This window comes from Ammodytes marinus (genome assembly GCF_949987685.1).
Source record: "Ammodytes marinus genome assembly, chromosome: 5".
Classification (NCBI taxonomy): Eukaryota; Metazoa; Chordata; class Actinopteri; order Uranoscopiformes; family Ammodytidae; genus Ammodytes; species Ammodytes marinus.
Window position 1 is genome coordinate 13,287,889 of NC_137234.1, and position 23,075 is coordinate 13,310,963.

At 41.1% G+C, this 23,075-nt stretch overlaps 1 protein-coding gene across 2 annotated transcripts in view; it reads right to left on the reverse strand.

Annotated features, from left to right (window-relative positions):
• Positions 1-9,816: 9,816 nt before the first annotated feature.
• Positions 9,817-23,075, reverse strand: part of ano3 (anoctamin 3) — a gene marked incomplete at both ends in the record, with an annotated part of 28,851 nt that continues 15,592 nt past the window's right edge. For both annotated transcript variants that reach the window (XM_080028308.1, XM_080028307.1), the window contains 19 exons: positions 9,817-9,999; positions 10,600-10,786; positions 10,868-11,018; positions 11,958-12,110; positions 12,258-12,412; positions 12,687-12,784; positions 13,040-13,097; positions 13,401-13,512; positions 13,617-13,653; positions 13,865-14,029; positions 14,406-14,546; positions 14,692-14,774; positions 16,562-16,622; positions 17,264-17,360; positions 17,468-17,602; positions 20,114-20,235; positions 20,332-20,387; positions 21,747-21,853; positions 22,395-22,529. In XM_080028308.1, coding sequence (XP_079884434.1) covers positions 9,817-9,999; positions 10,600-10,786; positions 10,868-11,018; positions 11,958-12,110; positions 12,258-12,412; positions 12,687-12,784; positions 13,040-13,097; positions 13,401-13,512; positions 13,617-13,653; positions 13,865-14,029; positions 14,406-14,546; positions 14,692-14,774; positions 16,562-16,622; positions 17,264-17,360; positions 17,468-17,602; positions 20,114-20,235; positions 20,332-20,387; positions 21,747-21,853; positions 22,395-22,529 — 2,236 coding nt within the window. The remainder of the gene's footprint in view (positions 10,000-10,599; positions 10,787-10,867; positions 11,019-11,957; positions 12,111-12,257; positions 12,413-12,686; positions 12,785-13,039; positions 13,098-13,400; positions 13,513-13,616; positions 13,654-13,864; positions 14,030-14,405; positions 14,547-14,691; positions 14,775-16,561; positions 16,623-17,263; positions 17,361-17,467; positions 17,603-20,113; positions 20,236-20,331; positions 20,388-21,746; positions 21,854-22,394; positions 22,530-23,075) is intronic.

Below are 23,075 nucleotides of genomic sequence, written 5' to 3' on the forward strand. Positions count from 1 at the left end.
TAACATCCTGTAGGGGGCTTGCTGGAAGGTTTTCACTAATCTAGTTAGCATTTATCAAAAGACTTGTCTGTTATTAGCATCTAGGTGACATGATTTGGTTCAAGTTATCTTTCATTGTTTAGTCAGCCTGATCAGAAATCAACATGGACGCCAGTGGTGAAGCGCCAGCTTCCCAGGGTGTAAGTAATCATATATTAGACATACTTATTTTTGTTAAAATAACAATCTAAATTCATATATTGAATTAGGACATTTGTCTTAACATGCTGATGAAGAAAAAAAAATCCATCTGTGTTTGTGGGTTTTTTAGCAGAATTTGAAATGTATGTATCCCCAGAGATACGTTGCCTGCTTAGGGGGTAGAAATTTGGTCAATGTTCATTATTCTGAATTTTATTTAAAACTTGAAAGCATGTTGATAATGACTGCAGAACCATATATTATCATGAACAGTTGTGCCCATTACAACATTATTACTGTATTTCACTTTTAAAATGATCTTTCTATATTTATGTATACTTAGGGCAGTGCTGCCTGGAAGGCCCTATCCCTAACCGTTGGGGGCGGGGAGTGCCTTCCAGGCACAAAACACAAACTTAACTGCCCAGGGATGGCCAAAGCCACTGGCAGGGAAAGTAAGCTGCTGTTAATTAAATATATAATTTCCAGCTGGTGGCTGCTGGTCGTTGTAGGCGCACAGTGTAGCATCATGCCTGCATCGGCTTCAGAGGAGCCTCTGACGCACCTGTGGCAGCTGTTTGAAAGGATCAGGGTGCAGTGACTAATAGTCAATCCTGCTACAGTTTGGCCTGTCATCCATTGCTTTCCTTGGGCACTGCTTTCCACAAAGGGAGCCATTAAACTGGTACACAAGTAGGACACCGTGCCAGGTTCATGCACACGGCACCATAAAGTCCCTACATTCCTGTTGGACGGCCTCCATTTCACTGCCTTCGTGGACCACAAGCCGTATACTAAGCTGGTGGGTGTTACATTTGTCTGGCCCCGCCTCAGGAGTGATGTAAAGACCTGGGCTAGCTTCAGTTTGGCCTGTCAGCGTGTTCAAGGTAAACATGATACCAAAGCCCCCTTGGCGCCGATTCTGGTCCCCGAGAGGCATTTCGACCAGGTCAAAAAGGACCTGGTGGGCCCCCTGCCTTCCTCCCGTAGGTTCACTGACCTCCTCACCTTGGTGGACAGCACCACCAGGTAGCCGGAAGCCATTCCTCTGCATTCACTGAAGTGGACTGGGCGTTCCTCAGGTCATAGGTAGCCCGTTTTGGTATGCCGGCTTGACCTCACCTTGTACAGAGGCCCACAGTTCACATCCGAGCTGCATGGCTAAAGGGTCGCAACTGGGTTGACTGCCTCCTGTGGTTGTTGGCTTGTTTGGCTCTCTGCCCCTAAGGAGGACCTGCAGTTTTCATCTGCTGAATTGGTTTACAGACAGCCACTGGTGGTCCCATGAAAGTTCCTTCAGGACGCTGCGGTTCTGTGGATGGGCGCGTCACATTGGACTTTTGCCCTGGGCAACTCCAGCCCCTTCACTCAGGTCCCCCTGAAGACTCCCCTATGATGGGCCCTTCTGTGTCCTGGAGGCGGGGACCAAGAACTTTGTGGTGGACATGGGGGATAAGCTAGAGCGGGTCACTATGGACCGTCTCAAGCCTGCCCATCTGGATGTGGCTGATCCAATTTGATGAAACTAGATTGGTAAAACTGAATAAAATTTACTTAAAAAGTAGTATTTGTAATTTAAATGGACAAGATAAACAACAATTTATCATTTCTGTTCATCAAATTAAAAATTTATATTTTTACCATTTCGGCTTTTTTTATACCTTAATAGGGCAACGTATCCTGGGAGATACAACTCGTAAAACCCAAAATATACAAAGTATAAAAAAAATGTATGTGGAAATATTTTTCTTTGGTCTTGAAAAGATGAGTGATAACATGAAAATATTTTTAGAAACTCATTTTCCACTGTTGCCTGTTGCAGTATGTTGTTTTATTCTTGCTAAATATAAATGGATCACTAAGACATTTTCAGAGCAATCGCAATTGAGAGTGATGACCCAAAAATACATCTTATTTATCAGAAGCATCAACTGTAACCATTGGCCTATATGGTTTTTATTGCAAAGAGAAAAAGGCTTTTGTTAAGCTTTTGTGTTCCACACCAATGTTCAACACTCACACAGGGGTCAAATCAGTAAAGCAGAGGAAGTAGTTCCTCCACTTTCAGCAACCTCAATACACTACAATGCTCATGCTCATACTCAAGACATTTCATTTAGTGCTATATTTGACCTAATATAGTATTTTATTCACTGGCATATGTATTTTCTCTCTTTCGTTCTCTCTCTCTCTCTCTCTTTCGCTCTCTTTTTCTCTCTCTCTCTCTTACTAAACTGAGTGACGACAGTTTCATAAACACACAGTCTCCATTGTTCAGAGGCAATAAGGTCACACCCTCTCTGGAGAGTGGGAGCATTAAAAATGGATCCACTGGAACTGAACCAACGGTAGGTTTTTAAATGTATATTCAAGAGTGCAAACGAGACTGGACCTGTGTTCACAGTGCCTAAGCTAGGAGCATTAAACAAAACTGTGTAGATGACAGATAACCTCTGCTCTCAAGTCTGACCCCAGCCCCCGAGGAGAGGAGAAGAGAGAAACCACATGTTTGTTGGATTTAAGCACATCTGCATTATGTTTTCAATCAGCCCTTAATCCAGAGACACAGCTCATTCCAGGCTTTGACCCGGCCAGACTCTGCTCTTCTACTGAATATAAACACATGCTTTTCTCTGTTAACCACGATCAAATGAGCTCAGAACCATCTTATATTGTACTTGTTAATATACTTCTCGGGTTATCCTTCACTTCTCAGGATTACTTCCCACAACCTCCTCACTCACTGTGCTCATGGGGCTGTTTTGTCTCACACTTCGTCTGCTGCTCTAATGACGCATTCCTCCTGTGCAAGCTGTGCAGGCTTTTTTGAATCCCAGAACATGTCTGGTGGCATGGCAATACGTGTTCTTCTGTTGCTGTTTGACCAATAGTTTCTTCAAGTTTCCTGCTCATGCCTCAACTTGTCAGCAGATTTGCCAGGTTTTTCAGTGGATTTCTGCACAGCTTGACATTTATACTGTGGATGTTTGATGACCAAGCCATTCAGTTAACTAATCATTATCACATGGCTTTAACTGTGGATCTGCTGTTGGAGCTTGATTCTGAATACAGTCATCAGACAGTCAAAAAACACAATATTCATTGGCTGCTTTTTGAGAGTTTTTTGTGATTTTTTCAAAATGGGAAAACAAATAATTGTGATAGCACACAATCTGCTTAATGCTATCTACAGATTAAACTGCGCTCCAGAGCAAAAACATCAACCAACAAACACACTTGTGATAACGTGCACAAGCCGATGCAGTATATCCCATTTTTATGGTGGATCAGCTGGCAGGTGTTTACACTGGAGCAGCCAGCATTTTAATGGCACTGATCGCATCCTACGTGGGAGGAGAAATTGTACAGTCCAATGCCAAAAATAATAAATCATTGTTTAAAACAAGCAGGATTTTACATAAATCATAGCATGTGTTTGCTTCCCTGATATCCACATATGCTATTCGTTAACTACTGCTGCAATTAATAACAACCGCAATGACGTTAGTGATTATAAGTTGTAGACGTGAGTTTCGGCTCAGTTGTTTCTGTGTTGCGGGAGGGTTGAGCGCCGGTTTTGGCCTTGACCCCTTTGCAAAGGTGTCAGTTCCTTCATCCGTCCAGCTTTGCCAAGTAATTCAAGGCTGCTGCTTCTCATTGCAGGACTCTTTCGTCAGGTCAACTCATCCGTCACTTATGGAAGGCCTATACTCCTGTCTTATCTCACCTGTCTTTCACCCAGTCAGGCATTTTACCAACACATCTGCTGGACTGTCTGCTCACCAGCTGCTGTGCGCAATGTATTTTCAAGCAATAAAAATATAATAAAATTCCCTCTGAGGAATTTCAATATATTTTTATTGCTTGAAATGGCTAAGTTCTCAAAAATGTGTTTGACAGGCAATGATCAGGCATTATTTGATTGATCAGCTAATGATTTTTAAGTGTCAGATTTAGAGATAAGGCTTTCAGACTATGCTGCCGTTTCCAATGCTTCACACTCTTATTGGAAGGCCTCAGGAGAAATCAGGAGATCACCAAAATGATTACAAATGAATTCATGGTGGGAAATATCTGCAACATTTCGTGACAATCCATTGTTCACTCAGAACATCACATTTCAACCTCATGGTGGCTCGATAGAGGAGAAGGGATTAACAAAGTCTGCGAGGTTAAGCCTTTGGGCACCATGTACATTTATGCACAAAATGTCATGGGAATCCATCCAGTACTTGTCCAGCTATTACAGTCTAAGCCAACCCAGAGCAATATACACGCTGCCAAATGGCAAAAAAACTAACTACTCAAATAAAATTGGTGGAAAGTATTATTAACATATTTTGTTTCATTGGCATCCTTATAACTGGCTCCTTTCAAGGCAGGTTATGGAGCTTGCTGAGTGCTCTGATGATTTGTGAATGTTTGTGTCGTGACTCCTTTGTCCCCTGCTGGTCCTGTCCTATCAGCCTGTCCTGTTTACACCTCGGTGCCGTTGGATTTATGGCCACAGTCCCAGCGGGCTCACTGATTACCTTCCTATACGCACTGTTGTAAATCTGTGCTGTGAGAATAACATCAGTCACCCGGATGTGCTCGTCTGGACCAAGAACTAAAGATCTGCAGTCTGCATCAGTGAGGGTGGCTAAAATAACTGATATATGAGGCCGGTGTTGGAATAATGTTCGCTCTGGAAAACTGCTCTGCTCAAAAATGTGAATAACACTGCTTCTGTCTTCTTGGCAGACCGAGCCACAGGTTTAAATTGGGTTAGGTGCCCTGAAGAAAGCCTCCAAACTCTGCAGCTGCTGTGCAACAGACCTGGAGAATACATTTTGTATTTGAACCACAGCATCTTTGTTTTTGCAGGGAACAGATACTATAAGTGGCTACTTCCTTTCATTTTGACCCGAGCCCGTTTCCCAACGATAACAACGTTTTTTTTTGTGCTAAATTATTGAAGGTACTCTGTGGAATGACGACTTTTAGTAGCTGTAGCTCTAATTAACGGAAACCTGAGCAGAAGGTTCAAGTTAGGTGAAGCTGAGAAAGCTAAAGGTCACTGGTCTAGAGTCATAGGAGCGTGATGGTGTGGAAAGTTCAGTTTTAAATCACTTGAATATTTCCATTTCATGCACTTCATTATTCTTCTCTCCTACATTTCTAACGAAAATTTACTTTTTACTCACGTACATTTATTTATTTAACAGTTGTTGCTACTTGTTACGTAACAGATTTCATAAAAACATGGAAAATACAAAGATAATAAAATCCAATTTATTGTTACCAAGATTTAACCAGAAGTTCCAAAATGTTATGGTTTGGGAACCTTTACAATACGGAAACAGATGTTATTTCCCATTCAAATTCTTCACAAAATGGGTGGAATGATCCAATGTCAGGAAAAGAGAACTAATAGTATAAAAGACGAGTCCTAGTGGCACCTTTGAACTTTTGTTTTAAGGGTACATTTAGCTGTTAATACTAATATTTTTTAAAACTCATGTAGGATATTGAATACGGGACTTTAACTTGTAAGGAAATATCTGTATCAAATATGTTACTAAATACTGTTAATTGTAGGAGGATGTTTCCACCACTGTAACATGAGGTTACTGTGATGCTGCAGGTTCTACCTTTTGTTATTGGTTGTGTTTTACCTCCATTTCATTCTTTTTGATCATACATTTTTCCAGTGCTGCACACCATGCACTGCCTTTTATATGCGGTGGCAGCACAACAAGATAGAAAATGTATAAAACTATTTCTGACCTCCTATTTTCTCTATAGGACCCTGCTGTGGTGAGAATGTGAAAAACACAGCATTTTATGTCTGTGTGTAACGTCTGCTGGTAAAAGGAATGTATCTTGGTGTGGGCGTCCAACAGTGAGACAGGAAATAATAAAAGTATTAAACATTTGTCATGGAAGCTCAAAGTCGACCAAACCTGCATGGGTCGCCTCCACAGTGTTTGTATTAACCAACATTGACATGAGTGGAAAAGCAGATACAAGTGAAGGCTAAGCATCAGCAAAAGCACTAAACAGTGGTAAAAGATGAGGGAAAATCATAATACTCAAATAGAGGGTTTGCGATAGAGAAAATCTTTTTAACAGTATGTTATACAACCCTCTATGGCAAGAAGAATTGTGGTTTGTCATAAGTGGGGGGAGGGGTTTTTAAAAATAAAGCCATCTATGCCCTCTGCTGTGCTCGGGTTTGTTCCATAAGAAGATTTAGTTGAACTTGGATGGCTGGAGTGAGGCTATTTTCGCTGGTGTTTTATAACACAAGGACAACACACACACACACACACACACACACACACACACACACACACACACACACACACACACACACACACACACACACACACACACACACACACACACACACACACACACACACACACACACACACACACACACACACACACACACACACACACACACACACACACACACACACACACACACACACACACACACACACACACACACACACACACACAGAGCTAATTTGATTTAAAAGATACAATCCATGATTTATTACAGAAAAGAGTGATATCCAAATTATTTTCTGTTACATATTTTTTTACACATTTCAATGTTTTATCATTATTGTATTATTGTTTTACATGTAAACAGGAACGAAGTAAACAATGTCACTGATACACTTCATGTCATGACTGATACCATTCTATTGTACAGAGAAATCTATAGTCAACACGTCACTGTGCTTCCACCTCAAGTACATCACTTGCTCAAGCACAAGGAGGCATAGCACAGAACAAAAAGCATAATCCCCCTATTGACAGCTATGTTTTCAGAGATGTGCAAGGTCATGGCATCATTACTTATTATGTAATACCCATATTGTGCTATTGCCAACAGTAGAAGGCCTGAAAAGCACCTCCCCACCACTATGCAGCATTTGTATTTGTGCCCTCACAGAGGAGAGGATAACAGGGAAAGAATCTATCGGGAGAGGTTTAGTAGGCTGACAAGCCAAACATCCAAGGTCCTGTAATTATCCATTCATAAAATAACCCCTGTCTCATCATGTTAAACACTTGAGCTGTAAGGGAAGGCAGGGGGTAAACTTATTCTAATTCCTAGAAGTCGAACAGAGCAAATCTGAGAATTCACGTTTTTTAGTATTTTAGACTGTCCTTGATATTGTGTCCAGGCCGGATTATATAAATCCATCTGGAATCCAAGCTGTTAGAAAATACTCTGTATTCTGTATGGCCGGGTATAACATCCTGCCACATCTAGAATCAGAATGTTTTGTCCATACCTTCAAAAATGATCAACACCAGACACAGGGGGTAATGTGTCTAAGACGCTGTTGACTTTACAGAAGTTAACTCTGCTCAAAGCAGGTGTTAGGTCATGCATACTCTACAGTACAGATGTAGCAGTACATTTAAATCTGCATTGGTTCAAAATAAATGCATTACTCAAGGATAACAACATGCATAGATTTTCATTGTTCACATAGCAGGGAAGATGAAACCCTGGAGCAGTTTCCTAAGTATTGGAATAAGATTCAGAAGCAAATATCTCTCTCGTGAATGCAATGGTTTTGATCGATGGATTGAATATCATGACCTGAAAGCATCATCACATCTGAACCACTGACCTGCATCATATATGTACACAATGACCTATGTGGTTCTATTCAAATGATTTCTGATGTTAATTACTGTGATAATGCAAATTTAAAAAAAAAAAAAAATTACTAAACATGCTTTTAATGTTGAGTGTGCATAATAGTCATGCACATTCAATGCAAAGCAAAAACATTTTAAAAAGCGGAATAGCCTTGATCTGCATTTTAGAAAATATGGTCAAAGGTTGATCATTTGCAAACATTCAAAGGACACCTGAGAAAAACGGAGGTCATTTTGTCTATCTGTATCTGAAGGTGAAAACAGGTGGGCTCCTACAAAAAGCACAAAATTAAAAGCATAGAAACCTTTTTATACATCATAAAATGCATATATACAAACACCAGCAAAATAAATAGACAAATATAAATAATGAACACTTTAAAAAAATTATAAATGATCTTTTCAGTGCAATGCATTCAGGGGAGGGATTCTCTCTATGTTCAGTTGGTAGATTGGTGCAACCTTCTCGCTTACTGTGTAAAACTAAATCGCATATGCCGTCACATGATCAACATGACCTATACTGAAGTTCATATCACCTACAACCCCCCCCCCCCATTTACACTTTGTACTCCACACACTCCATCTTAACAGGAATGAAACAGGAAATGGTTATGGATGTGTCGCTCATGCTGCCTGTTTTCCTGAGATCTCAATTCCTTCAGAACTGACCACAACAAAAGGCAATGTCTTGACTCTGCATTTAACAAATCCCATTTTTCAGTTGTTTCGACATCAGGGTCAGGAAGCAGTCCAAAACCGCTTCTGACCATGAGTTTAACAAAGAACTGCAGTATCGCAGTGGATGGATGTTCTTTGCAAACTGAACATCCAAGCCACAGGTATGTCTAAGTCATCCAAGTCTTTAACCACGCTTCAGGGCGTCCAACAGCAAATGAAAACAGGCTGCGAGAGCAGAACGGAAGAGCAGATTTTGCGGCTCCTGCTTGCTAGTGTGTACATTGTTCACAAAAGGTTCACATTACAACGTATAACGTCGACTTGTTTCAGGGCCATAAACCGAGATGGTAGGTACTGTGATGTGACTCACTTCACCAAAAAAATTCTTACAGGAGAACTTCAGGCAAAAGAATGACTGAGGAGAGAGAATATTTCTTGCACTTGAAAAAAAGCACGTGCAGCACAAACAGGCACACGTGATGTTGGTGACACAATAGTAGGCACAATCAAATCGCACTAAATTCACACATTTCTTCAACTCAAGACAGTCAAGCTCAGCATTAGCACAGACGCAGATAAACACACAGCTCACATGAGTACTAACGGACACACTTGAACCAGGCATCAAGATATTGGTCTATCAAAAAGGTACAAAACAATATCACCATGCACTTCATAGAGATTTTTTTTTAAATGTACTGAATAGATGTTAACATCCTCCATGATGAGTGCTTTTGTTTTTTAATTTGAGTTTTTTTTAATTATTTGCACACACACAACCATGCTGCAAGTTGCACCAAACTGCAGAGTCAAAAGAAAACGGAGTGCTAGCTGCCACACAGAGAGAGAGAAAGAGAGAAAGACAGTGCAGGATGGGTTGCCAAAAGCTAACAGTGGTGATCTGCAGCCCTTGATCTGCATAGTAAACATTACAATTGCACAGGTTACCCCCCCAAGTAAAGCCATGACACAGCACAGAACCCAAGGGCCACCTGCTGGATGAAGCCAGGTGAGGAGGGATCAGGGAGGCGGGGCCAGAAACCATCAGAGCAGCGCCGACAACACTGGACGTGTGGAACAGATGGCGAGGGAGTGGCTGCCGGGCTCAGGTTACGGAACAGGGAGTCTTTGGTGTGTACAGAATCAGCCGAGTGAAGCTAGACTCACAAAGCTAAAATACATAAACAAACAAGCAGGCGGGGGGGAAGTCGTGCCTGTGAGTTTGGAGGGCTGTGCTGGGGTTGTAGGCTAGTGGAAAGGATGTGGGGGCGGTAAGGTAAAGCTAAGGCCACTCGTGGTGATAACGCAGTCCGTTCTTCTTTCTCTCCTTCTGCAGGTGCGTCAGTTCGGCCTCGTACATCATCTCCTGCATCAGGTATTTCTCCCTCCTCATGCGATCGCACAGATCCTTGGGCATGTCAGGAATGAGATACGCTATGAAGGACTTGATCCCATACACCAGGTGCTGTGGGAAGAAGCATTAATCATTTATCAGTTACCTTCCACAGTAGGCTACCTCGTACATTTAAGCTGCCAGTATTTGCTGCATAATTAAGTGAGACCGCAAAAGGTTAACGCTGTGTACGCCACAATAAAAGAACGTTGGCTCTATAATGTTTTATGGGCAGATAGTGTGCCAGTTTTTTTCTTCTGCACAAATCCCTGAACAAGGCACCTTTGTCAACTTTGAGGACAGAAGAAGAAGAAGACATATGGGGCATTTTTGTTAAGATGGACCACCATGTAATTTGGGATTTATTCTTTGGAATTAGAGGGACATTTCTCAAACTACTGTATTAAATTAAACATGAGAATAGCAACAACAACAAAAACAAACACAAAAATCACCTAAACTGGGCTTGGGAGGTTTTCATTTAACAATGAGAGCAAATAAACAAATAGAAAGTTCAAAGAAATATAAATCTACAAATAAAAGTATGTAGCTTCACAGAGTTGAGAAGACATAAGGGGATTTCGATTTAGCTGCTTGCCTCACTGGTAAACAAACACACACACACACACACACACACACACAAAAAGAAGCGGGGAGTGCTCGCTGACAGACCTCAAATACGATGATGAAGGCCAGCCTGGCAGCTAAGACGTGCCAGAACTGCAGGGTGAACTCGTAGGGCACTGAGCTCCATGGAGGGGCTCTGTAGTCTCTGTACCGGCAGTATCCGCTCTGGCTGTTGTTCATCTCGGCCATGTCAAACACAGACAGGCTGCTGTTCATGTAGCCTCGCAAACACCTGAGGGCCAAAAGGAGAAAGCTAAATGACCGCAACACAAGCCACTCTCCAGTATATGCTTGTGTAGTATATTGAACTTACTCATTCCTGTGGTGGTTTCCCCTGTTCATACACGGGCCATATTTGAAGGCATAAACAAAGCGCGGGATGTAGTCGGAGGTGATGGCAATGACAAAAGCGTTGGTGATGACCGCCAGCACGCCGATTCCTTCGAGTATCCCATGCCAGATGCCTGACCAGCCAAACCAGAGAAGAATAAAAAATGTTCACAACTGTATACAGTGTAAGTGAGGCACTTAAGTCATTCATTTTGTGTTAAGTCAGTAAGATGGTTTTACAACCTGCCATACCTTCAAATCTACAACACTTTCCTCAAGTATTTTTTGGGTCAATCATTAAAGTGCATCAAGATGAATATATACGGACGGAAAACTGGACATAAGTTTTCTACCCTTTGATTGTTTCATATAAAACATTTTTTAAATTCGGGACATTTATGCACATTCCAGGAATTGTTTTCTGATGGAGTCTTGTAATTTAGCTTTCTTGACATGCTCACTTTCCCTCATCATCATGCTTGACTTTCAGATGATAATTTACCAGAAACGGTCTCTAGAGATGTGTTGTTTATGTAAACACATGAACAGCCGTGAAACCAAATAGTCACCCAAATACCGCATGTTATTTTTTTGTGTGGCTGCATTACAATAAGTCTATTCAGCCTACTCCATTGTCAGTTGAGAAAAAAATCCTCACTCTGCCTTCTCTGCACGAGATTGGTCTGCAGGATCTGTAAATGTCAGCTAAGATCTACAAAGAAGCTTTGTTCTTTGATTCTCTGCCACTGAAACATAATGTTTTCATTAAAGCCGAAGAATTCTAAATGTTTCAGGGTGGATTCCTCCTTTTTATTACAGGGCAACATGCCACAACAAGCATTTGGTCTCATATTATATGGCAGCAGGAGGGCGGTGTTTGTAGTCAGATGGGGAGGTGGGCTGGTTAGGATGGAAGGTGCAACATATAGAGCAGCAAAGGATATAGGGACATTTCAGGAAATGGTGGAAAATGTTTACTTTTCCACACTGTTTTTCCTGTGGTAAAAAGAGGCTCTGATCTAAAAATAAAAACAGTGACAGGAGGTGTGGAGGCAGCCGGAGATCACACTGACCTATGTCAGTGGCCCGGGCAGGCATGGGTCGCCTCCACTGAGTGACAAACTTGTAGGCGTCAAGACGAATCTCAATGATGTTGTTAAGCAGAGCCAGGAGAGGAGCCAACGGGAACGCAGCCACAAAGATGGTGGTGAAGCCAAACTGGAGAACTGCAAAGGAGAAAAAACTTTTGGATGAGGCCGGTCCATCTCAACTCTAGCATAAACAACACTGAAGATTGAGTAACCGCCCTTATTTGAATCGTTTCCTTTCCCCTTTCAGACAAGTAAACACTTCAAAAGAGTGTAGTGTTTTACCCATTTCAAGGTATTCATCCACCAGACCGTGGGCGTTCATCGGCTGCAGGTTCCAGTCTCTGTCCCATTGGGGAAGCTGAGCTTTACGTTCTACATTCTGCCCTCCTCCACCTACTTTCTTCATCTTCCTGCGAGACCACCAGTTCTGCAGCAAACTGAAAGCGTAGCAAGTAGCTTAATGTCAACTCATTTCTGACAATGTGCTGATCACTGCCCTTTCACTGAGCCCTACACAAGTGGATGTGATTTGTTTTTTTTATGCAGGAGAAAATAGTTTTCAAATGCTACTAAGCTAAAAGGACAAAAAAAAACTACACAGAAATTACACAAGGTTTGTAAAATGCCAATCACTTTAATAGTCAGAATTAAGGATTCAATATTGCTTCATTAATTAGCATATAACAACAATAATAATAACACATTACTTACGGAAAACCGAGCTCCATGAAGTTGTTCCAGATTTGTTTGAAGAACATGATGACTCCCATTTGCAGGCACAGATCAATCAAACAGCCGCTTGGGTGACACTAGGGAAAATACATTATAAAATAACATTCATATTTCGTTCCCAGTAATTCGAAGCCATGAGCGAATCGTGGGGCATAGTTCATCCCATTCTGTTTTTCCATAATTAAGATTTCAAATCCCAGTAATTATGTAGGAGATTAATGGTGGTAACATTGTAATAAACGGGCGGAATAATTAGAGAGATTAATAATTAGAAAATTCTAAATATATCCCAAAACAGAAGCCCACTTGCGGTGATGCGTAATTGCACTCACCTCCTCCAGTCTCCATCGGTTGAAGAGTTTATTGTATTTTCCAGGCCTGCCAGCAAACCTGAACAGATTGAGATTGGCAACATTAGCTGCGAAATTCAATCAGAGGAAAAGTAATAAACTCTGAGACACTAACAGTGCTAATCATATCTCAGATAAACTGCAGCTGGGTTACTCAGTAACTCAGTCAAGGCAGGATTTTATAAACACTAAAACACAAGGTTAAAAAAATAATTGTACAGAGGAGGGGAAGGCAAAGATTCTTGGCTGGGAGTTTGAAACAGAACATGTTTGCACACTATCTCATTAAATCCACTATAAACATAAAGTGTCATTTGGAAGCGCATGATGGAAGCCAGCCTACCTTCCCAGAAAGAAAGCGATGTAAAATGTGGAGCTGTTCAAATTAACAAACTGGAACAGGAACATCTTCAGAGCAAAGCTGTTCTCCCACTCGGACTCTGTCCGTGGGTGCTCTAAAGGGGAGGTGGGGTGGACAAGGGAGAGAATAAATGCTGGGACACTGGGAAGCAGGACATAATCAAGGTCCGAATGCATGCAGAATGTGGACACCGCTTACCTAAATTTGTCAGCAGATAGGCCACCTTTTCATATACCTGACAAGAAGATAGTACTTGTCAACAGTGAAAATGTTGGGGAGGGCAATTAACATTAGAAAAGGACGTCGACATGAATCTTGAAAAAAAAAAACTGAATGTATTTTTTGGCTGAGGAGCTCTTGAAACAACGTTTTAAGTAGATGTTGGATGAAACATTTTTTGGCCAGAACATGTAAACACACCAGACGATGCTCGTCCAGACACCCACCACGTTAAGAGACATGATGATCATAAAGTTGATGCACACGCCGGTGCCAGAGGTCGCAAACTGCCAGTTCGTCCTCACAAATTTCCAGTCAAAGGAAGCAAACTTCTCCATCACGATGAGACGGAAAACCACTACGGCAAACACAGCCGTGAGAACCAGGGAAATCTAAGGAGATATGACGGAAAGAGAAGCAAAGAGAAGAAAATTATTCATGCTTTTAAAATAAATCAGTAGTATGGATAAAGATGTGTAGAGGTTGTAGACATTGATTAAGAAACCAATTCATATTCAGATTGAACACTCATCGTTCAAATGTAATCAGCAAACAGGAGCAATTAGGCCATCAGAACAGGCCAAATCCACTATTTTCTCTCAGTACCATTTTCATCCAGCAGGAGGAGATGCTCTGCCACTGCTGGCATATCTAAACCTCCAAGAAGGTGGCACACAAAAAAAAAAAAAAAAAAAAAAAAACAGATCTCGCTCTGAGGCTGAATCCCCAAAAGGGGCATATTATACAAAGATCAAATGGGGGATTCACCATGAAGAATATCCCGGACACAGACACCATGAGCCGGCTGAGTTTGTCTGAGAAGGGCTGGAAAGGCTCGGGCTTGCCAGAGATGGGGTTAAGTCTCTCCACCCTGGAGTACTTTGCTTCGAATTGAGGCCTCAGCTCCTCCTGTAAAAACACAGCGCACATTCAGATAACTCTTTCTTTCAATATCCTGTGACAAGTGTCACATTTAAAAAGACCTGCATCACGGGACCAAAATTGCGAGGTAATGAAATTATATCGGATCAATAGGACACTATTGCTGACGTACCTCTTCGTCCTCCCAATCGATGAGGTCCCAGTCATAAGTCAGTTCTGCCCGCCTCCTTTTCCAGAACTCCAGGAATACTGTGGCTGCAGAGGGGATCAGGATTCAATCACATTATTCATCAAAACGTTGATACGAAACACACAGAATGATTGATAACAGTGTCACTGTGTAGAGGAACATTAACTGTGAACCTAACACCGTGTCATGTTCAGATATCCTGATTCAAACAGAGGCAGCAGTGACGTGCCTGGCCCATAATGGGAACAGATTACAGCCATCAGTTCACAGACTGCTTGGATCCTGTGGTGAGGTTAAGGGAATTAGGCAACAGAGAATAGGCTTTTATTTGCACGATGTATCACCCCCAAATCGTGCCTTTTGTCAGACCAGCTCCATTTTATGTTGGAAGACCTCAAAAAAGTAAAGCTTTATGTGGGCACCATTCAGTCCCCAGGCAGTGTTTCATTTGTGTCAGGCTAAGGTTGCACACAGCGCCAGAAGTTATGTTTGCAATCTTTTTTCTGTCAAGACTTTTCATTGGTTCTGGTTTATCACATAGAACATAAAATACACACGTGTGATTTTGTAGCAGGAGGACGAATGTCTACTGAAAACTTAGTAACTGAGTATTTGATCAGTGCTGTGCAGCCTGAACACGGCTCCCTCTTGTGTTTCATACAATCGAGCTTACTTTATGGGTTTGGAGCAGAAACAATTAGCTGTATAATCAATAAAATCATCTATTGAATCACCTCTACTTGAATCAATTGGCTGCATTTACATGTTATACTGTACACTGCGTTCCAAATTATTATGCAAATTATATTTCTCAGATTTTCCTAAGTAGTCGATGCAAATGACAGTCAGTATAATTTTCAAGTCTTCAACCGTTAACGTTTAATACAAATGATTGTATGTTGCAACTCTAAATGTAATTGTAATCCACTTTAAGTAAAACGGTGACAAAGATACATTTGGTTACACACAGAGGAATTGTGGCCCTTACAGAGCACCATGATTTGAATTCTCTGTCAGAACTACTGTGAGTTCTGTTAAAGATGTGAAAGTTTAATATAGCTTGACCCACTTAATTATTTAAGAAATAAAAAAGCCGCCTTTTCAGACCCCTGGAATCGGTCCTTTGGGCTAACCAATTTTTCTAATTTGTATCTTGTCGCACACAAACTCACACACAGCTGTCCTAGAGTGCACTCACTCAGTGGTGCAGTACTTCTTCTTTGGTCTACATTGCCAAAAGCTGTCATGTCGGATCTGGAACTAGGCTTGCTGGACCTCACTAGGCTCTCCAGCTCTCCTTGGCCTTCATTTAGCCCAAACACAGAACACAATGTGCCAAGTCTGCCCCCTGGGCACAGGTGATTATTTATCGTGCTGGCAGGAAGATGAATTTGGGCCAGACGCTGCATAGTAACAGTCACACTCTGCATTACACACATATTACTGCTGTGGGAACCAGAGATGAAATACAGCGCTATCCTGGTGTAATTCTGAAACCCTGCCAGTCGGATGAGACCATTTCCCTCTGGAGAAATGCTTAGTTATTAGAATAATTACATCAGGACATACAGTCTGCAGATGCTCAATCAGAAACCTGAGGATGATTTATTCCTTGAAAACTCATTACAGGGTGAATATCCCCTGTATTTGCCATGCAAAGTGTATTTATTGTGTTGAATTCTCAGTTGAAAAGCTTAATGTGTTCGGGGGAGTTTAGTGCAGAGTGGAAGTACACTATAGTAAAAATAGATTTGAAGTATTGTAGTGGCAAGGGAATTACATATAGTTGATGTTATAAAACAAATGTTCACAAAATAAAGAAAGGTGACCAACAAAAGCAGCCTCCACCTACCCCAAATCGCCATGAAGATAGCAAAGAACACAGTACCGCCGTTATCAAACAGATAGGTCACCTAGAAACATAAGCACATAAATGGTATGTGAAAAAGTGCTTTTCGAAATAGCAGCATTGAAACTGAGTTATGACTTTGATGTATTTTCAATTCCAGCAGCTTCACTTTTGACAAATACATGTCAGGACTTTTTTTATGATCCATTCACAGTTTCTCATCCTTGAGTCTGAGGTGTCGCATGATTTGTCACCGAAATTGTTGATATTTTGGGGGGAGGGGAGGGGGTCATTCGTTTTCTTTTCGAGAGTCAGATGAGATGATTAATACCACTCTCATTTCTGTACAATAAATATAAAGCTACAGCTTGCAGCCAGTAAACTATAACAAACAAAGTGAAGAAATGACAAGTTGTGGTTTTACCTTTGGACCAGGAAAAGCTAGCCATTTCCCCTTGTTTCTAGTATTTGCACTAAGCTAACTGGTCCCTCTTTAATTATTAGCAAGAAAGTAAATAAGTGTATTGCTAAGAATGTCAAACCAAAACTTGAAAATAAGCTACCGATTGTTTCTTCTATGTCTTCAACAAATAATCAAATGCGTCATTATTCACTATAATCCATTTGGATCCCCTCTTCAAATGAGAGGGGATGACTGAGAGATTCTGGACCTAAAATGTTGAGGAACACCTGAAGTGCACTAACCTTTGCGTAGACACAGCTGTCATTCAGCTTCCACGGCTGACAGTTTTCCTCACACATGGGACACATGATGGTCTCGTTGGCTTCACAAATCTCTTTACTGTTGAGACAATGAACAAAGGAAATGTCAGCAAAGTAATAATAATCAAAGATATGCATGTTTTTAGAAACCATATTTTAAGTGGTGTGCAGTTTGTTTAAACTGACCTGACTTGGCTAGAGTCCATCGTGAAGAGACCATAGAGGAAGACGAAGACGCCAACCAGGGCGGCGGGGATCAACATGCCTGTGTACCAGCCCAGCCAGGCAAAGTAAAGTCCAATCTTCTCACCAAAGTACCGTCTGGGAGAGACAGACGGTGAGACGGAGAGGTCAAAATTCACAAATAAACTGTTTATCGTTAATAAAACCCAAACATGTTGTTCATTACAGTGAAGTTGTGGGGGGAGTAATTGCACGGTGAGATGGTGCCTATAATGGATAGGGAGGCTCCTGGAGTGAAAGGACACACTCTATACACCTGCTCCAATAACACTGGAACAACAATGAGGAGGGACATGGCTGGGTGGAAAAAAGTCCCCTTCCCCAAGTTTGGCTGATATACAAATACAGGATACAGCAAATTCTAGTCCATTGAATTAAATACCTGGAAAATCAGCGTACTTCATCAGAATAAACTAACTTCATTTTGTGGTCACTTTTGCAGGGGCAGCAGAAACAAGTTGTGAACAATTGCACATCGCCTCCTTTGCAAGTTGATACATTGAACTCCTTAGCAAGCAGTGGATCGTTTACACAGCCAGCAGTTAGGAAGAAATATTAGCATTCACTTTGGGTCGGATTTCCAGCCACCTGATGAATCTAAGTTCAATATTCACTTCATTTTAGTCCCTAACACAGGGGTGTCAAACTCATTTTGGTTCGAGGGCCACATACAGCCTCTCTGATCTCAAGTGGGCCGGACCAGTAAAATAATGGCAACATAACGTACATATGTCAACTCCAAATCTCTAGCTTTGTTTTTCAGTAATATGCTTTATCACTCAGCCTACATTTGTAACCTACATTATCATGGATCACAAGGGATGTCTGTACCCCCCAGGAAATGTCTTAGTAAAGGTTGCTGCTGGCCACGGGAATAGGAGCGCCGCAGCAACATTTTTGGGGGTATTTTGCTCAAAGATGCCAATATACGCACTAATGAAATAAACAACTGTTTATTTGAATACACAAATACAACAGGCACTGACGTTACAGTTGTCCAATTTTGTTTACTATATGTACAGGGACACATTTTGTGCAAACATGCAGACAGTACAAAATTAAATTAAATAAAAGTGCAACTTCTACTGTTTTGATTTATTTTTAAATACAGAGGTTATTGGTTGTTTTGGAATGAGTTTTTCCCAATTTAAAACATAAAAATAAAGCAGCATGGAAAATTAGGAAATAAATCTTGTAGGCCTACACTAGCATGCTCCTGCTCGTTTCACGCGTGCAGAGCCGCGGACACATCGCGCTTGCTAGTACATTAATTGTTCAGCACTAAAAATATATATATATATATATATTTTGGTTTTTACTTTGCCATAAAGCACTGGAGGAAACATTAATAGCGGTGAAGCAAGATTGCCATTTACCATTTCCCACGTTGCTAAAATGTGCTTTTTTAAATTTTGGCTGCCCCCTAGCGGCTGGAGTGAGCATTTTGGTTTTTTCTTTAAAAATTCATATCTCCTCACAGGAATGGGCTAGAGACTTACTTTTTTTTTTGAAATGCTCATAAATGTGTGCTCTACAAGTCGCGGGCCAGATTAAATCATCTCGCGGGCCGGAACCGGCCCGCGGGCCGTATGTTTGACACCACTGCCCTAACAACTCCTGAGGGAAATTTCTGACTCTTAAGTCGCTCCTTTATGTTCACCAGCTAATTGGGTCCCTCTGTCATTTGGTGCCTAGCAGGTGGGCTACTGCACTGTTGGGTTTCATAACTTTTTGTCTGTCATCAGTTGCCTTCTATGACCGGGAGCGTTGAGAATAAGCCAGAACCACTAAACTTACAGCTGTACAAATGAACAATTAGCTGAAACTCACTATAAAAATCATAATGGCGAGATTCAGCTAACAATCCTCTGTACATCCATCCATATGAGAGTCTCCATTAGCATTTCTTTCATAGTTATTTGATACAAAATATGGATTATTGACGTTTTACATTCAATATTGTCACTAGGTACTTCCCTGCTCATTGATTTGCAGCATTCCCACAAAAAGGTTAAAGAGATACCCAACTCAGTATCATAGATTGTATATTAAATAATAGAATACAAAAAAAAAATATATATAGATACAAATATAATACAAATGTGTGGTTTGAGATGGAGTTATGTGGTGTATTTTTCTCCATTTCCGTTTATTATGCAAAGCCAAACCCATGGCTTCCTGGATCCAGCTATGTACTTTTTTCATCTGACTCTTGGCAGAAAGGTGAATAAGCATATTTTACAATTTAACGACTGTTCCGTGTCACTCCAATCTTCTGTTTTTGGTGAGAAGATGAAAAACAAATCCTCGGCCATTAAAGTAAATCCCTGAGTTCAGACGTAATGTGATGTCAGGGAGTGATAAACAAGCCTGTTCAGACAGCAGACTGTGGTTAGGAATATATCTTTTTAATCATTTTCTCTAGTCGGTCAGCTGAACAACTGGGTTACCCCATGGTCTATTTAAACAGCACCTCCCTGATGCGAGCACAGACAGGACTAGGCTCATAACCAGGATACTGACTGCAGCAAATATAAATGTCTAGAAGCAGTTCATGATGCCGTGTCTACTGCCTAAAAAGCTGCTTACCTGATGAGGTCCAGAGGCTGGTATTTGTACCACATGCCCCAGCAAGCCCAGCGCTCGTACAGAAGATGCCGGTGGTTCTGGGCACCGTGCGTCTTAATCGGGTGCCGGCTCTTGTAGCCACCCTGATTAGACAAGGAGTAGGGAAATCTACATTACAGAAGGAATCTTACACTCTGAAACTGAAAAAGTTTTTGAGCACAAATATAAAACCTTCTTACCTCATGGGGAGGAAACGCGGCCTCATATGTGTTGTTGCCCAGTAACCGATTGATACCTGCAGCAGAATGAACCATGTCAGGTCAAAGGATGCTGATAAAACAGGTAGAAAAACACAAGGACACACCATTTAAAAAAAAAAAATCAGCAATAGCCATAATCGAGAGAGGGGCCCATTGAGAGATTGATTTTAACCCAGCCATAACACTTTACTGCATTATGTAACTGTCAAGCTGCATCCGATGACCACATTAGGAAGGTTGGAATTTCAAGCACTTTTAAGGTAACCTTTTTAATTTTTCCCTGAACATAATCACATTTAAATGTAACTGTGTAAAATGCTGTCTCAACTCTCAGTAACAAAAATAATAATGACTGATTTGGCTGCTGTCATACACTTGTAATGAAGCAGTAATGACTTAAATGTTATATTTCACAGGACAATAATAATGCATTAAGTGAGAGAGGGTTGGCTTTGAAAAGGATTTTGTGCGGCGATGCTGATCTTGTTTGTTGGAAAGTACAGTGGTCAACAGTATTAAAGTATTTCATCTAAAATCCATTCCGGCCCTTCAAGGCCAAATTTAAATCCGCTTAACATGTTGGCAGCAGTCAGACAAGATAGTAGAGTGGGAGAGGGCGGACGGTTTGGTCACTGCTGATACCAAAACAAAAAAAACAACAGCCAGAAGGAGAGGAGGGATCAGCCACAAGTTGGAAGATGCCAACCGCTCAGCAGGAGCCCATATTTGAACCATCCCATTGCAAAACAACAAACAAAAGCATAATTTGTCCCACTACTCTATTATTGCTCTCTGAAGTCGAATTTACACAAAAAAGTCTCTTTTCATGGTTTAAAAGTGGCAAAATAGACAAAGATAGAAATAAAGACATAATTATTGTGTTCTATTTCATTTACTGTCTCTGTAGTTCCTTTGCCACTAATTGGTTTGAATCACTTAGAGCTGAGCCTCAAAAGTGTACTGCTGGTGAATAAAGCTATGTACGGAAGCACGACAGGGCTTGCCATACTTTTTTAATGCCGAATTCTGATATTATTTGAGCTTTCCATAATAACCTAGTGATGTCGAGAAAACAAAGATCCTTTTCTTGTGATAACGAGATAATTATCTTGTTAATGATCTTTAGGAAACGGAAGTTTCTGTCATAAAAGGCATTACGAAATAATTGCAGGCACGGCCGTTCCGTAGCTATAAATTTACATAACATGTATTGTTGTTCCTATAATGTCTATTATGTGCATAAATTATCCTAAATAGGTCATGATAATGGATGTATGCACTTCACTGTATATAAATGAGCCTGGGAATCCCCTGACACAAATGGGGCACCACTAGAAACACAGTGTTGTGTATGAGGAGCAAGATGAGGGAAAGACTAGAGTGTAACGACTCACCAATCTTTGATTTTCCATCCTCATACTTGGTGCGTTGCAGGACATGATGGATGATCCTGCTTCTGGTAGAATTGGAAAAGAAGGTATGTCTATTGTTGATGGTGAAGCTGGAAGGAAAATAACATCACACTCTTTCAGTTATCATCCTGTAACAGTTTATCAATATCATCCAGTCACAGCGGTTAATGAGAGCTAAGCCAATGATGATGGAGAGCTCAATTCAATTAAAGGTCAATATGGTCTCTGTCCATTCTAGCATCTTTATTTCAAAACAACATGAAGGTTGTTGAGAAAAGGAAAAGTGGGGATAATTCACTGACAAATGAAGCCGTGGGGTTAATTTTGTAGATGATGCTTTTCATCAAAGAGATGCTTTGAAAATTAAAACCACAAAAGCAATGGAGGATAATTCTTTCATGTGAAAAGCTATAAAATATGCAAGACTGCAGGGCGCAGATTTCATCTGCTGGTTTCTAAATCCCAAATCTAGAACTCAGGACATGAATGGACATGATATGATGAATGAGAGGGAATTGGGGCTACAGAGCAGGATAAATATCAGACAATGCCATTATGTGACACTCTGATCATGTGCATGGGTTTCTGTGGCTGCATGCGTGAGTCTGTGTGTGTATGTTTCCTCCTTACTGATGCATGCGTGCTCTGCTGAAGGGGGCTGTGTAGCAGTCGGTTTCCTCCAGGTCAGGCAAAGCCTCTTTGTCCAGCTTCATGGGATTTCTGGGAAGCCAGCTTTTGATCTGACGACATCTCAGATGAAACCTGCTGCACGGACGCACAGAGAAATGGGATTAATGCTTCAGATTAACACAGAGGTTGTTGTAAGAAACAGTGGCTCCTAACCTATTTCCCTAACAAAACACTGACAAGCTGTCACCACCACACCAATAAAAACATTCCTACATATATAAAGGCCACGTGTGCAAGCATCACCCTGCGGACCATCGTTTTTCATTTTCACATTGTGCCAGGAGCATGCTAGTCCCTGAGCCAGGAGAACAGCTTGCCAAGTCAAACTCAGGGTACCCAGGGTTGTTACAATTGGACATGAATGTGTGCACCACATTTCAAAGCAATCCATCCAACAATTAAGATATTTCACTAAAAATCAACGATTGTCATCTTCATAGTTGAGCTAGGGGAAAAGTCACCATGAGATATTTCAAAGTATAAGTAAGGTCTTGATGAAATGGGGATAATCAGCGTCATTAGGATTATCCACCAGGTCCCTTAGAGTAGATGTGTGTGCAGAATTTTATGTCAATCCCTCCATTAGCTGTGGAGATATTTTGTGATGGAGAAGTCATGTAC